The 16,238-nt window shown below is 48.4% G+C and overlaps 2 protein-coding genes across 2 annotated transcripts in view; one reads left to right on the top strand and one right to left on the bottom strand.

Annotated features, from left to right (window-relative positions):
- Positions 1 to 16,238, top strand: part of LOC147419492 (uncharacterized) — a 61,569-nt gene that overhangs the window by 38,129 nt on the left and 7,202 nt on the right. Inside the window, exon 2 of the mRNA XM_086505310.1 lies at positions 16,171 to 16,223. Within this exon, the coding sequence (XP_086361436.1) occupies positions 16,171 to 16,223 (53 nt within the window). The remainder of the gene's footprint in view (positions 1 to 16,170; positions 16,224 to 16,238) is intronic.
- On the bottom strand, positions 9,589 to 11,098 carry LOC147419493 (uncharacterized). Its single transcript, XM_086506098.1, has one exon. The coding sequence runs from the start codon at positions 11,059 to 11,061 to the stop codon at positions 10,459 to 10,461; it is 603 nt and encodes a 200-aa protein (XP_086362224.1). The 5' UTR covers positions 11,062 to 11,098; the 3' UTR covers positions 9,589 to 10,458.

Below are 16,238 nucleotides of genomic sequence, written 5' to 3'. Positions count from 1 at the left end.
TCCTTTTATTACCGCGCGCATGCACACACACACCCCCGAGAAGAAAAGATTTTTAACGTCGTAGGAAACTGTCAAAGGTGGCAGCGGAAGATGCAATGAAGACAATAATTGGCTCATGATCCGGTAGGTACCTCAACTCCGATCTAGAACACCTGCAATGCCAAACACATGAACAACGCACTCTTGTGGAGAAGAGAGATCACTGAGGTAGAGAGAGAGAGAGAGAGAGAGAGAGAGAGAGAGAGAGAGAGAGAGAGAGAGAGAGAGAGAGAGAGAGAGAGAGAGAGAGAGAGAAATGAAATGTTATATTAACGTCTTCAAAAGGCCAAAGTGACCCATGAGACCAGAAAGTTACAATGTGGTGGATCTGATACAAAGTCAGAGTCAGAGTAACAAGATGACAACAATGACAAAAATGAAATGACAAATGTCACAATAAAATACTATGGAAACCTAAACTACTAGGTGTGAACAGCAGCTAGCTGGGATAGCTAGATCACAAGAGATCCAGCATCAGTCGTTGGCGGATCTCATCAATCTCCTCCATGGTCAGTAGTCTGACCGGGCGTCGTGCATGTCGAGCCAAAGTGATCCGAATCCTCTGACGCAGCCTCCGTCGATGCTGTGTAGTCCTCCGTAGTCGTGGGCGTCTGGATCTTCCAAGCTCAGTCGCTCGATCGATCAGTGTGCCTTTGGTGTGAGATAACGAGCTCTGCTGTGGTGATCTGTCTCTGGGACTGGCTAGCCTCTCCTCTCATCAGGCTCTCTCTGTGTCTGCGTAGCTCGAGCAAAAACAAACCCAAGCATCTCTGATCCTCGTACTGCATGACTCTGGAGAATGGTCCAAATCCCTCTCTGAACAAGCAATGGAAGCGGCCTCGTATCTCGTAGTAGACGGGGCAGTGGCATGTGTAGTGCAACTCTGTCTCAGGCTCGATGTCACACAGGGGGCATGTCCTGGCCTTGCTGGTACTCCGCTGTATCTCCTAGTCTCGATCTGCAGTTGGTGTGAAGATGTACGTATCTGGCCGATAGCACATCGTATCCCATGAGACAAGTGGGTGTCCATGTATCTCGACCTCGTCACAAAGCCATCAACCGTAAGCTGGAGGAGATGCTCTCTGTAGAAAGCCATCTTCGTGCCCAGCTCTTGTGCTGGCTGTATCCATGTCCTCTTGGTGTCTAGCTGAGTCAAGTCCTGGCGGATGAGCATGGTGATCTCGGATTGTGTAAGAGTCAGAGAGGGTGCATCCAGTGAGTAATGGAAGGGAGGCAATCTGTCTATGCTGAACCCATGCGCCTGAAACCATGATGTCATCTCCCCATACCAGCATGCTGTATCTCCCTGCATGGCTAACTGTCGAGAGGACTCAAGTGCAAGGCGAGCATATCTGTCTGTGGGAAGTTCCCACATGCGGTGTATGAAGGAGACCGATTTGGTGAGCGCCTCAACCACTAGTGGGGGGGCAGCTAGCTCTGTTCGAACAATAGCACGTGGTACTGAGGCCTTGGCTCTAATGAGCCGCGAGATCATAGAGACCAGAGGCTTCTCCATGTCCCCCCATCCATCACTGCAGCCTGTCCTCCCGTGATGATCTAATGAAGGTCCCCATATCTCAGCTCCATAAAGTAATGCAAAAGCCACCAGAGTGTCAAAGATTCAGAGCTTCGTCCTAGGCTCCTGAAACTGAACCTGTGAACACATCCTTTCCAATCTACCCAATGTTGCATGGGCTCTGGTCAGTCTAGTCTCTGCTGCCCTCCTCAATGAAAATGTTGGCCCACTAAAAACCACTCCGAGGTACAATAATGGAATCCATGTCCCTGCCATCTGTGCACCTCTATCACCATCTCTCTCAATGTAGTCAGAAACCTCATCCACATACATACCAAATAGAGTAGGAGAGAGCGGGCAGCCCTGCTCACCCCAATAGTGGAGTGAATCGGGGTGGATAGACCCTCTGAGGTGCGTACCTGCCCCACTATTGACCTGTATAATGTCATGACCCCCCAAATGAGCTCTGTGGGTACTCCCATCTGCTATAATCTGCGCATCAATCTAGCTCTAGGCACTGTATCAAAAGCTTTGCGGAAACCCACAAAGCTACAATAGATCCGTTTCCCACGCGATCTACCCTCCTCAATGATGGCTCTGAGTGTCAAGATACGGTCAAGAGTAGAAAAACCCCTCCTGAACCTTGCCTCCCCGGCTGCGCGTATCCCCTCCCTCTCTGCCCATCTACTCAGCTGCTACTCAAGAATGGATGCGTACAACCGTGCCAATGTGTGTCCAATCATGATAGTGCGATAATTCCCAGGCTCCATAGGGTCTCCCGACTTGAAGATAGGTACAATAGTAGATAGGCTCCAAGTATCAGGCAAGCCCTCACACATGGCACGGTTAAACATCACTGCTAGAAGCTATGCTAGTAGATCTCTGGCATGTGTGAAATGCTCAGCCACTAAACCATCACGATTGTAAGCTCTCCCAGTCCTCATCCTGTCAATGGCCTTCCTCACCCTCTCTGCGGCGGTGAAAAAAGCACGTGTGTGGGCATGGATCGGGGGGGTCGGGAAGGGGGGGCTGCTCAGGAACTGTGTACAGAGATGATGCGTACTGGCCCCAGTTCTCTGTAGAAGTGATGGCGGGGGGGGGGGGGGGGGGGGGGGGGGGGGAGAGTGCTCCTGAAAGAGCCGCCATGCCTCACGTGAATCCTGACTCAAGAACAACTGATATAGATCCTGCTCTAGCCGAGCCAAAAATGCCCTCTTCTTCCGCCGCACTAGGTGTCGGAAGTCAATCTGTGACTGTCTGTGAGTGATGTCCCCCAAAAGCACCTCCCTCTGAAGTCTAGCTCTAGTGTCCCAACATTCCTCATCATACCAACTGTAATGGGGCATGACCTGAACGGCGTCTCTGCTCAGGCTGGGTATGTGGGTATGCCTCTGTTGTTGCATCATGTAGTGTCTGTGTCAATATAGTAGTAAGCTCCTCCAGAGGTTGCCGTGGCTCCTCTGTGCATAGGCGTCTTTAGATCCCATCTATGTATACAGATTCTGTCTCCCGCGTGAAGGTGTAGCGAGTAGGGGCTGCTGTCCGTAGCTTGTGTGCTACACTAAACTGAAAGGAGATGGTCATTGACACGAGCATGATCCACTGCCACACCAACATGTCTGGGTCCAATCGTGAGATCCTGGATACTAGAGATGAGGCTCGGCTGTGCCATGACATAGTCCACTGTGTTGGCTCCATGTCTGTGTGGAAAGCATGTAAAACCCCCCGAGGCGGGAAATCTCTCTAGGCCATTCAAGATGGCCAATCCGTGCAGTCCCCATGTCTATCAAGTGTCGTCCATACTCAGTGTGTTCTCCATCTTGTGATAGTTTGGATAGGCCTGTCTCTGCAGCATCCAGCTCTCTCAGCATCTCCTCTGAAGTATCATAAAATACTGTCTGATGATGGGCAGTCCTAGCATTGAAATCCCCTAGAATGATGATGTCACCATCTCTAGAGAACTCCCATATGTCATCATCCAAAATAGAGAAAGGGGACTGTCCTCTAGGTGGTGCATACATTGACGTGCTCGGGGGAAAGTAGCAAATAGCAATGTAAAGATATCTGTCTGTCTCTGCTCTCAGCCTCACCCACATGTACCTAGCTTGCTCATCTCTGCGGGCTATATGTATCAATGGCTGCAACTCCTCCCTGAATAACACTGCCACTCCTCCTGATCCCCGTCCTCTGCGCTCTGATCGTGTCTCCTGTCTATAGGTAGTCTCCCATCTATATCCACTGATGTGAGGCATAGACTGCCCATGGGCCTGATGTGTCTCAGAGTAGAAGACGATGTCTCTTCCCCTGAAACTATCCTCAAAGGCGCCCACATCAAGTCGCATAGATCCATTACAATTCCACGTGGCAACTTTGAGGGTGGTCCCACAGGTCTCGCACCGTCATGTGGAGCGCCGCTCTACAATCGCAGCCTGGCCATCTCTGTAGAAGGCAGTCTTTCCCTTCTCCCTTGCCGCTTGAATCTCTGGCATTACCTCTCTCATATGTGCAAGCTGTGTGAGAGTGAGGTCATCTCCAAGGAATATGCCCGTTTTCTTTAGTGTAGGACGCTTCTTCAAGATGTCGTTTGCCTCCATGGATGGGAAACTGATGATTAGAGCTCTCCCTTTTCAAGTCTCCCCATTGCCTTGTGTCTTCTTCCCCACCCTCCATGCCTTTGTATGAGTAGCCTCACTACCCATCATGCGGAGAAGTTCTTCAACTTCCCCTTCCACATCATCTCGGTCTTTTAGACCGGTTACTCTTATATGCAAAGCTCTAGTTTTCCTTCGTTGTTCTTCTTCTAGAGTCATGTTGATGATTGTAGGAGTGGGGACAGATATGGTTTCTTTCCCCTTGCCTTTCTTAGCGACTTCTATCCACTTCTCGGCCTCATCCGCCTTCTTTTGCGTCTTCGTGATCGCATCCATCCACGAAGACGTCTTTACCATCTTTTGTTTCTCCTCCTCTTTGATCATCCGTACTTGCTCTTTGATGACCTTGATTTCCTCTACTACCGAAGGCTGGAATTCCCCCTCCTCTAGTCCATTGCTCGCTCTATCGGCAAGTTCTGGCTTGAGAGCTGAGACCTCTTCTTTAAGTGCTTTGGAGAGAGGGAAGGCTCCATGCTGATAACATCTGCTCAAGCCTCATACAAGTGACCAAGGGTGGTCTGACATAGAACTGACATTCCCAATGGATAGACCCGAGGACACACAACTGTGACTGCTAGTGACACTGCCAACTGCTCCTGCATATGAGACCACTATCACGGTCTCTCTTGTGGAACCGATGCTCTAGCGGGATCTCCTCCTCGCAAGAAGGCTGATCTGAGGGAAGAAGGAACCGGATCGGGGCTGCCCTATGCATAGTGTGGCTGCCCCATGACAAACATGGATCTGCTCCTGTCGTATGCCTGCACCATGATGGAGTTGCTCTGCATTCGCATGATCATAGCGCCTCCAAGCATCTGCCTCGGGAAGGAGAAACGCAAGGAAAGAACCTGCTACCCACTAAACAAGGCAAAAACGCTAGGGTTGCCAGTCCAAAGAGGCTTCTGGCTGCATGAAAAACGCAAGGGAGGGAGCAGCCCCAAAAACGTTGGGCTGTCCCCTTCTTGCCCTCTTGGCGCCAACCTCAAGGGGTTTCCCAAGGCAGGGCACCCCACCTTGGTAGTGAACTGCATGCTCAAAAGGGTGTGCCCCCTTGCTCCCATTTGTGCAGACCTTCACAGACAATCACACAATTGCACGTACTCTTTGTGGCCCCCCGCCATCTCTAAGCATTTGTTGGCCATCCCAAAGGGCAAAGGCTATAGCGTTGCCTTCTCTTTTTGCTGACTAAAATAGGAAAAAGGTTGAGTTGTCTTTTTAAGCATTTTTTGATAGGCCAAAAATTTTGATTGGTTGAAATAAGATAGTGGGCACTCATTGAATTGAAGATGTGTAAATTTAATGATGGACATATCTTGAGTTTGAAATATGAAGTGAGTGCCCATTTTGGTAGTCACTGCTGTTAGGTGCACCTCTGCTAGTGTTAGGTGATGTTGGCATAGAAATGCTAGTAGTTTCTTGCTAGTGGCAACCAACTTGAGGGAAAATGAGCCCACTGCGGATTTCCAAAATCCCAGGGAGAGCATGTGCATAGGGAACATCCCGTACCATTGAGCCATGCATTGAGCAAGTGGGTCTGTCAAATCTTGGAAAGTGGGCCTCACGAGATCCGCCTCTGGTTTCTAGGGGAAAAGGGTGGTGGGGAGATAGAGATTTTTGGGGATCCGCCTCGAGTTTCTAGAGAGGAAGAGAGAGATTTTTGGGGTTCTTTACAGCCTACAGGGTAGGGTATCATAAAGATTACCCTCTTTAATTCCAAGAGGTCTTCACGTCAGGACTCCAGTCTCCAGCTCTTTGAGGAGCCTGTTGAGGCGGGGGTTGGAGCAGGTCAAAACACGGGGTTCAATGTTGAACCGCGGCAGATATTGGGTGGCCACAGAGGGCACTACGCATAGGTGCAACTGGAGGGAAAGGCGATGTGGTCAAGAGAGCATGATATGATGAATGTGAAGTAGAGATGTAGATGGCATCTGCGAGCAGGAGGGCAGTGAGAGGGGGAGACATCCCAGGTGTAGATCGGGCTGCAGAGGCAGGGAAGAAGCTAAAGCAGGCAACTATAGTGGGGGTTGGGCTGCTCTTCACAGAGCCCATGACGCTCACAAGTCCGTTTGCAAAAAAGAAACCTTGACTTCAACAGAGAAACAATTGCAGTTCAGGGTTTTCTCTCTTGTTCTTAACAGCCCACGGTATGTGTGTGTGTGTGAGAGAGAGAGAGAGAGAGAGAGAGAGAGAGAGAGAGAGAGAGAGAGAGAGAGAGAGAGAGAGAGAGAGAGAGAGAGAGAGAGAGAGAGAGAGAGAGAGAGAGAGAGAGAGAGAGAGAGAGAGAGAGAGAGAGAGAGAGAGAGAGAGAGAGAGAGAGAGAGAGAGAGAGAGAGAGAGAGAGAGAGAGAGAGAGAGAGAGAGAGAGAGAGAGAGAGAGAGAGAGAGAGAGAGAGAGAGAGAGAGAGAGAGAGAGAGAGAGAGAGAGAGAGAGAGAGAGAGAGAGAGAGAGAGAGAGAGAGAGAGAGAGAGAGAGAGAGAGAGAGAGAGAGAGAGAGAGAGAGAGAAATGAAATGAAATGAAATGATATATTAACGTCTACAAGAGGCCAAAATGACCTATGAGACCAACTGATTACAATGATGAGTCTAGTACCAAGTCTGGGTACAAACAAGAAAACTACAAACAAAGAACTGATAGGAGTGCTACCGACTCCTATGGGTGGCTGGTAGGCTGAGCAATGGTATCACCATAAAGGTACAAAGTGGGGATAAGTGTCACCATGATACAATATAACAGTAGCATGAAGCCTATCCCGATCGACATTCTGGGTGTCGTGCTAGAATCCTGTGGATCCTCTGCCGCAATCTCCGCCGGTGCTGCGTGGCTCCCCTCCTCAGTCGCGGTCTGGGACTGTCTCTGTCTTTGCCCATTCAGTAGAGCGTCTCTATGTCTCTGAATCTCAAGTAGGAATAATCCGAGACATCTTTGATCCTGATATCTCATGACTCTGTCTAACGAGTCAAAACCATTTCTGAATAGACAATGAAAGCGTCCCCGTATCTCATAGTAAACTGTGCAGCGACATATGTAGTGAAACTCTGTCTCTGGCTCTGCATGGCATAACTGACATATCCTACTGTCTGCTGGTATGCCTCTGAATCTACCTGTCTCAATCCCAAGCTGGTGTGAAGATGTGCGAATTTGGCCAATAGCACATCGTAACCTATGAGATAGATGTGTGTCCATGTAACTGGGCCGTGTGACAAATCCGTCTGTCGTGAGTTGAAGAAGATGTTCTCTATAGAAAACCCTCTTCGTACCCAAATCCCGTGATGGTTCTATCCATGTCCTCTTGCTATCAAGCTGGATAAGATCCTGCCGAATGAGTCTAGTAGTCTCCATCCGTGTAAGAGCCAAGGATGGTGCATCAAGAGAATACTGGAAAGGGGGCAGCCTGTCCATGCTGAAACCATGCCTCTGAAACCATGAGCTCATCTGTGCATACCAACATGATGTATCTCCCTGTAATGCCAGCTGTCTGGATGACTCGAGAGCAAGCCTGGCATACCTGTCCCTAGTGGTGTCCCATAAGCTGTGTACAAATGATACTGATCTGGTGAGTGCCTCAACCTCCATAGGTGGGGCAGCCAGCTCCGCTCGTATGATGTCATGTGGGACTGAGGCCTTGGCTCTAATCAGCCTAGAAATCATAGATATCAGGGGTCTCTCCATATTAGTCCATCCAGCACTGTCAATAGACGGTCCCCAAACCTGAACCGCGTAGTGCATAACTGAAGCGACCAAAGTATCGAAAAGCCAGAGCTTTGTTCGAGGTTCCTGGAACTGAACTTGCGAACAAATCCTCTCTAAACCACCTAGGGCTGCATAGGCACGAGTCAATCTAGTGTCTGCTGCCATTTTTAGTGTGAACCTCGGTCCACTAAAGACCACCCCAAGATATGTGTATGCATCAGTGTACTCCATACTGTCCTGACCATATGTGAAAGTAGGTGCTGATCTCCTAACCCACTGTGGCGTGGTATTAAATACCATGACCTTGGTCTTACCAAGGTTGACAGACAATCCACTATCCTCTGCAAAACTATGCAATGCGTCCAAATGTCTCTGCATACCCTCTGGCGATTCTGATATCAACACGATATCGTCAGCATACAATAAAAGAGGGATCCATGTCCCTGCAAGCTGAGCACCTCTATCTCCTCCTCTGTCAATATAATCAGAGACCCCATCAACATACATGCCAAATAAAGTAGAGGATAGTGGGCATCCCTGTTTCACTCCGATGGTGGAGTGAACTATGTCGGATATCCCCTCTGATGTGCGTACATGACCCATCACTGAACTATACAATGCCATGATCCCCCACATCAGCTCTGTGGGTACCCCCAATTCCATAAGCCGGTGCATCAATCTGGCCCTCGGCACTGTGTCAAACGCTTTGCGAAAATCCACAAAGCTGCAGTATATTCGTCTACCATGTGCTCGACCCTCCTCAATGATAGCTCTGAGTGTAAAGACATGATCTAGTGTGGAGAAACCCCTTCTGAAACCAGCCTGCCCAGGTGCTCGTATGCCCATAATCTCTGCCCAACTGCTCAGCCTATGCTCGAGGATGGATGCATATAACCGTGCCAATGTGTGTCCTACCATGATAGTACGGTAATTCCCCGGCACTGTGGGGTCACCTGTCTTGAAGATAGGTACAATAGTAGATAATCTCCAAGACTCAGGGAGACCCTCACACATGACACGGTTGAATAGCCGTGCAAGCATCTCTGCCAACAAATCCCCAGCATGTATAATGTGCTCTGCTACCAAACCCTCATGATCCTGTGCCCGTCTGGTCTTCATCTTGTCAATGGCCTCCTTTACCATCTCAGTGGTAAAGAAGGTGCTCGTAGCCGGACATGGCTGTGGTGGGTCTGGTAATGGTGGTTGTCCAGGTACAGTGTATAAAGATGTTGCATACTGCCCCCATATCTCTGTAGAAGTAATCACTGGTGGGGGAGACTTCTCATGGAATAGACGCCAAGCCTCTCCTGAATCTCTACTAAGGAAGAGCTGATATAAATCTTGCTCCATCTGGACCAAGAAAGCTCGCTTCTTCCGCCGCACTAGTCGTCGTGTAGCAATGCGAGACTGTCTATAGGTGATCACTCCCAATGTAAGGTCCCGCTGTATCTGAGCTCTCCTCTGTCTACACTCCTCATCATACCAGTTGTTCTGAGGCATGTGTCCAGAAAGACGTCTCTGCCCCGGCTGAGTGTGTGGATATGCCTCTGTCGCTGCCCCATGTAATGTCACTGTTAGCATAGATGTGATCTCCTCCACTGTGTATACTGGCTCTGATGTGCATAAAAGCCTACGTATCTCCTCTACATAGACTGAGTCAGTCTCTGGTGTAAAAGTATAGCGTGTATGTCCACCACCTCGTGAGGCCTGAGATGTATTGTACTCAAAGGAGACTGATAATGTTAAAAGTGCATGATCTACTGCTATCCCAACTGGCCTGGGCCCCACTGTGAAATCCTGAATGTGAGAGATAAAGCTCGGATGTGTCAGAACATAGTCTACAGTGCTGGACCCATGTCTATGTGGAAAACAAGTAAAACCTGTAGACAATGGGAAAGTCGTTAAGCCATTCAGTATGGCTAAATTGTGAGTAGTCGTCATCTCTCTCAGGTATCTCCCATACTCTGTATGTTCTCTGTCGTGTGAGCATCTCTCAAGTCCCAACTCCTCTGGCTCTAGCTCTCTAAGCATCTCCTCTGATGTGTCATAGAAGACTGTCTGTGAGCTGCCTGTACGGGCATTGAAATCCCCCAGGAGTATGATGTCTCCATCTCTGGAGAACTCCCAGATATCATCATCAAGTGCAGAGTAAGGAGACTGTCCTCTGGGTGAAGCATATACTGAAGTGCTGGGAGGAAAATAGCATATGGCGATGTACAAGAAACGTCCAGTCTCTGCCCTCAGCCTCACCCACAAGTATCTGGCCTGATCATCTCTCCGAACTATGCGCAATAGTGGTTGGAGCTCCTCTCTGAAAAGAACTGCTACACCTCCTGATCCTCTAGTCCCATGTGCAGTTCTGGTGCATGTCCTACAAGCTGTCTCCCATCTGTATCCTGATATGTGCGGCATCAACTGTCCTGGAGCCTGATGAGTCTCTGAGTAGAAAACAATGTCTCTGTCTCTGAAGCTATCCTCAAAGGCCCCCACATCAAGTCTATACGAACCATTACAGTTCCAAACTGCCATCTTGAGAGTGGTCCCATAGGTCTCGCACCGTCATGTAGAGCGGTGCTCTGTAATCACTACTCGTCCATTTCTGTAGAAAGCTAACTTCCCCTTCTCCCTTGCTGCTATAATCTCTGGCATGACCTCTCTCATATGTGCAAGCTGTGAGAGCGTAAGATCATCTCCTAAAAAGATACCTGTTTTCTTGAGGGTTGGCCTCTTCTTTAAAAAGTCTTTCTTTTCTTCCATGGAGGGAAAGCGCAAAATGAGAGCCCGTCCTTTTGAACTCTCCCCATTACCTTCACTCTTCTTGCCCACTCTCCAAGCTTGTGTGTGCGAGGGCTTCTCCACCCCCATCATGGACATGAGGTTCTTCACCTCTTCGTCCACTTTATCTGAATCTTTTAGGCCGGTCACTCTCACGTGTAGAGCGCGTACCCTTCTTCGTTGTTCCTCTTCTAGTGTTTTGTTGATGATGTCGGGTGTAGTCGGAATTTCCTTGCCCTTTCCCTTCTTGACAACTTCAATCCATTTTTCAGCCTCGTCCATTTTCTTTTGCGTTTTGGAGAGAACCTCCACCCATGAGGTCTTCATTTCTCCTTCCTCCTTTATTTCTTTGACTTGTGCTCGTATACTATTCAGCTCGTCAATCATTGATGGCTGAATTTCCCCATCTTCGAGGCGTCTTCCCTCTTTGGTTTCGTCGAGTTCCTCCCGAAGGGCTGAGATGCTACTTTTTAAAGCTTGAATTTTGTCCCGGAACTCCTTGCGTTCTAGTTCCCTCGCCTGTTCCTCCCTCTTTTTCCATTCGAGAATTAAATTCTTCTCTTTCTTCCACTCATCCATGTGAGCTTTGCATTCTTTCAACTCCTTTTCAATGGCTGTCATCCTCTTGCTTGTGACCATGTAGTGCGCCGCCATTTGTCTTGCCTTATTTGTTTCACTTTCTGAGAGAGAGGAGAGAGCACCGCATTATGCATACATATGTTTCCCCATTCAGCCTACATGGCATATGTTTGCTTTCTGTATGTGTCAATTTGCAATTTCTGTGAGCTTTGCAGTTTTCAAATTCCTTGCAAATAAATCCCTGCAGGTTTGATGAACGTTGCAAGCCGGTAAAGCTGGTGGGCACTGCAGAGGGTGACGGCGATGGGAAGTCTAGTACTGAGTTGATAAAGAGAGAGAGAGAGAGAGGGTGCGCCAGTGACCTGCACCCTTTTCGTTTCTGCAGCCCTGTACTTTCAACAACCCCAGCCTGCCTTAAAACCTGTGCGCTGTGGTACTGAGGCTGAAAACTTGCGCACTGTGTTGCTGAGGCCGAAATTTGCGCGCTGTGGTGCTGAGGCTGAAACCTGCGCGCTGTGGAGCTGACTGAAACCTGCGCGCTGAGGTGCTGAGGCTGAAGAGAGAGAGAGAGAGAGAGAGAGAGAGAGAGAGAGAGAGAGAGAGAGAGAGAGAGAGAGAGAGAGAGAGAGAGAGAGAGAGAGGTGCAATGCCATCCAATTAGGGTAGGGGTGATGGAGGCCTAGGTTTGGCACACGAATGATGTGAGCACTCCATCTGCGGAGGTCATGATAGGGACGAGGGGGGTACAAGCTCGGCACAAAGATGATGGTGTGTGTGCAGGGAGTTGGTGGTGGGGCTGAGCTGGCGTAGGAGACATGGTTTTTCTTTAAATTGACAAGATTCTTTTGGAATCTAAGATACAAACTATTACCATCTCTCTCGCTTTTGTTTCTTTGCAGGGTGGCACCCACTGGACGTGCTGCATCTCTCGCTCCTTTCATCTCACTTCCTTATAGTGCAGGACCTCCATGCAGACATGCATCTCTCTTCATCTCGTTTATGTGTGGGGGAGGCCCTGCATGAGAGGGCTTGATGTGGACGGTACGTGGAAGTGAAGGCAAGCGTGGTTCTCTCCACTGCAAGGAGGGTTGCGCACATAGGCAACGATTTGGGGGTGGGGGGGGGGGGGCTTGCAAGGAGGACACTTTTGCTTTAAAATTGCGAGGATGCAATGGGAGCGAAGGGGGACGAGATAAATAGAGCTCTGTCAAGGAGTGTCAGCTAGCGATCTCTCTCTCTCTCTCTCTCTCTCTCTCTCTCTCTCTCTCTCTCTCTCTCTCTCTCTCTCTCTCTCTCTAGCAGAAACCTTCAACATCTTCCTCAACCCCCCCCTGGGCGAACGGGCTGCCCTGGGGAGGGCGTTAACTTCAACTTAGCCCCCCCTCTTCAACATCGAAGCCCTGCTCAGTCCAGCGAAGCCCGAAGCCCTACTCTATACAGCCGCGGCCTGTTTCGGCTCTGCTCAGTCCAGCACGGCCTCTGCCCCTTAAGCTTGAAACTCTGCTCAGTCCAGCGCTACCTCTGCTCATAAGCTTGAAGCCCTGCTCTGCATAGCACGGCTGTTTCGGCTGTTGTACGGCCCCGACCTCTGCTGTACGACACTGACCCGGATCTGCTACACTTGGCTCTGCGAAGATCTGGTACGAGCTTGGCTCATCAGCCGCCCACTCAACCCAAGCCCAATCTAACCTCACCCAATCTATTCGGTCCGATCCAAGCTCTGTTCGACCCGAGCTCTGTGACTTCACCCAAGCTCTAAAGTTAACATTTGATTTTTGGAAGAGTATGTTCTCACCAAAGAATCCAGCGAGGGAAAAGACGACGATCAACAAACCATTGGGAAGGGTACCGGATAGTTTTGCTGCTGTCCTTGCGGCCCCGAGCAAGACGGATCGCATTGGACAGTTGCAAGCTGCCCTCGACATGGTCATGGACGAAAATCATGACCTCAAAGCGCGCCTTAGCACGCTCGAGGCACGATTTGACTCCATGATCGGGCTCACAACAGACAAGGTGAAGGAAGTCGAAGAAAAGGTGAAGGAAGACAAGCACACCTAGTGGACACGCTATTCTTGAGTTCAAAGACAAAGAGGAGCGGCTCCGACTACTCCAGCAATCACGTCTACTTCGAGACACCAGGTTTTGGATCGCCGAAGAACTCACCCCGACACAAGTCAAGCACAAAAGTGAAGAGTTGAAAAAAGTACGTGAAGGACGAGCCAAAGGCAAGTGGGCAGTATATCGCGGAGGGAAGGCCATCATCCAGGAGTTTCGAACCCCTAAACCAGCCCCTGATCCATAGGACCCCCCCTTAGACTTTTCTTTTTCTTTTGATGGACCCTCAGTCCTTAACCGATGTGTATCGACTGCCCCTACTTAGAAGAAGCGGTTGTAATGTTTTGATTTTGGTCCCATGGGTCATATCTGACCTCCGAGGACGATAATTCAATCTATCTATCTATCTCTCTCTTTCAATTGAGGGCATGTAGCCTATGCAGGCAGTGATGCCTATGTTTTTTTCTTTTTGCGTGTTGTGACAGATTGGACGAAGATATGACTCTCTCTCCCTGCAAGCCTGGCAAATGTATGTCTTTGCAACCTTTCACATAATGGCTTTCTAGGCGATCTTTCCAGGGAGCTTGGTTCACTTTTAGGGATTCTCATACTCAACATTAGCGACAATAGCATCTCTAGCAGACTTCCAAAAGAGAATGGTAATCTTCAGTTTCTTGAGACCTTAAATCTAAGCAGAAATTTTCTAGCAGGAAGTATACCAATAGAATATGGTAACCTTGAATCTCTTATGTATATGTTGTTTCACACAAACCGGCTTACAGATGAGGTGCTCTCCTTGCATCTCTTGGCAACTAAAGCAACCTTGTTGAGTTTTGAGCAGGCGATAATGCTTTGTCGGGGACTATCCCACCTCAATTGAGCGAGTACAAAAACTTGGAAGTTCTCTCTCTCTCTCTCTCTCTCTCTCTCTCTCTCTCACACACACACACACACACACACACACACACACACACACACAACGAGCAAGCGATAGGTTATACTTTGGCTGCATCCATAGAGACAAACGATCTGACTGAGGGTGAGAAATGGCTAAGGGGGTTTCCCAAAGGCAAGCATGGCAAGGGGTGGGGGGGTGCCACACAGACAAATGATGGCACGACAGGTCCCTTATTTTTTTAACAAAATTTGATTATTGATCCAAAACCTAGCTTGACTTTCCATGAAAACATTGATGATGGCGACAGGTCCCTTAATTTTTTTTTAAAATGGGCTATTGATTCAAAACTAGCTTGACTTGCAATGAAAACATTGATGATAGACAGTCATGTTTCTTTGCCATTTGAATGTCCAAGATGCATGTGCTTAGTTTTTGATTACAAATTTAACCCCCTCTCTTTGCATTTCTATTATGGTAAGAGCTAAGCCAATTTCTTTTGTTTTAACCATGGAAAGAAGGGCACATTTAAAGCTTCCCTAACTTTTAGGTTAATATTTAGATGGAAATGACTTTTAAGTTAATAATATTTGAAGCATTTGCATGCATTTACATTAAAACTTTTACAACTTTACGAGTTTTCTTCAAGGCAAGCTTTAAATCTGGCCACATTTTTGCAAATGATTTAGTTAGTTTTTTTTTTTGAAGCATTCTAAATTTTATCATATGACCAATTTATCAATTATAGGCAAGCCTTGTGATTTTATCACTTGTTTTCCTCTCTCATTTCTCATGTGTGTCTATCGTAATGTTAATTTGCTTATGAGTCTATTTTTTGAAAGCTCTGTGAACTTAATTTTAATATAATATGGTTTTTTTACAAATGGTACTTACCTATTACGTACTTGAAAGGTGGTTCAGTACGGAAGTACGTTCCGTACGTACCTTAACCATGTTGTACACTACGTACCTTTCCACCTTGACTGATAGTGACTCAAGGACTACACTGGTAGGGACTCTTGCCTACTAGTCACATGGAGAGCGTTGTCGCCACTACCTTAAGCATGAGAGAGGCTTGTGAGTGGTAGAGAGGGGCAAGCAGTGCACCCTATAAATAATTTGGACCCTTGTGTTGGTGTTCAAGCTCTCGGTGTTAGAACTTGTGGGTATGAGTTCAATGCACATGCATCTGGCAAGGAACCTGTGTGATGGTATCTAAAGCACTATGGATGAGTGCAAGGCACCAAATCCATTGTTGTTGGCCGGATTATGGGCATGGTGTGTTCCAAAGCTCATTATCTTGAGAGCATTTTGAACATGATGTGTTCACAGTTCATGAATGGGGATTCTTGGATGTAGTGTGGTCTATAATTCAAATTATCTAGAAGGCAACCGATACACAAGATGGCATTCTTCTAAGGTACAAAGTTGAGTTTAGCAAATCCAAGGTGTATGCAGCATGACAATTGTTGCTAGGGTGTCCGTAGTAGCTTCTTCATCGAGTTGGTCTCACCATTTATGTCCACTGAGAGCTGCAAAGAGGGTGTTAAAGTTATGAGTGAACTGCCCAATGTGATCCCATTATTTATTTTGGCCTTTAGGTATTTTATTTTACTTATTTGTCAAAGTTGGCCATGGGGGAGGCCATTTTGGATGCAATTGCCTGCACCGTCCTCACGTTTCCATCTTGTTTGTATGTATGCGTGGAGGAATGTGTGTATGTGCGTGCACCTGTGTGTGTGTGTGTGGGCGACTGGGCAAGGGAGAGGGGGCTCAGTTTGGAGGGAGGGCTGGGGGTGTGGGCGGCGGGCGCGAGGCAGGTGGCGGGGGGTGCACAGCAGGCGCGCGCGCGCACACACACACACACACACAGAGAGAGAGAGAGAGAGAGAGAGAGAGAGAGAGAGAGAGAGAGAGAGAGAGAGAGAGAGAGAGAGAGAGAGAGTGTTCTTTGCATTGTGTTACAGGTGCAGCAGGGCAAAATTTTACCCCGCATGTCTTGACAATCAATGCAGGCGAGGTATGGCCATGGACA

This window comes from Adiantum capillus-veneris, chromosome 29 (genome assembly GCF_014529385.1).
Source record: "Adiantum capillus-veneris isolate H3 chromosome 29, ASM1452938v2, whole genome shotgun sequence".
Lineage (NCBI taxonomy): Eukaryota > Viridiplantae > Streptophyta > Polypodiopsida > Polypodiales > Pteridaceae > Adiantum > Adiantum capillus-veneris.
The sequence above is the reverse complement of the archived record's forward strand: the minus strand, read 5'-3'. Positions and strand labels throughout refer to the sequence as shown.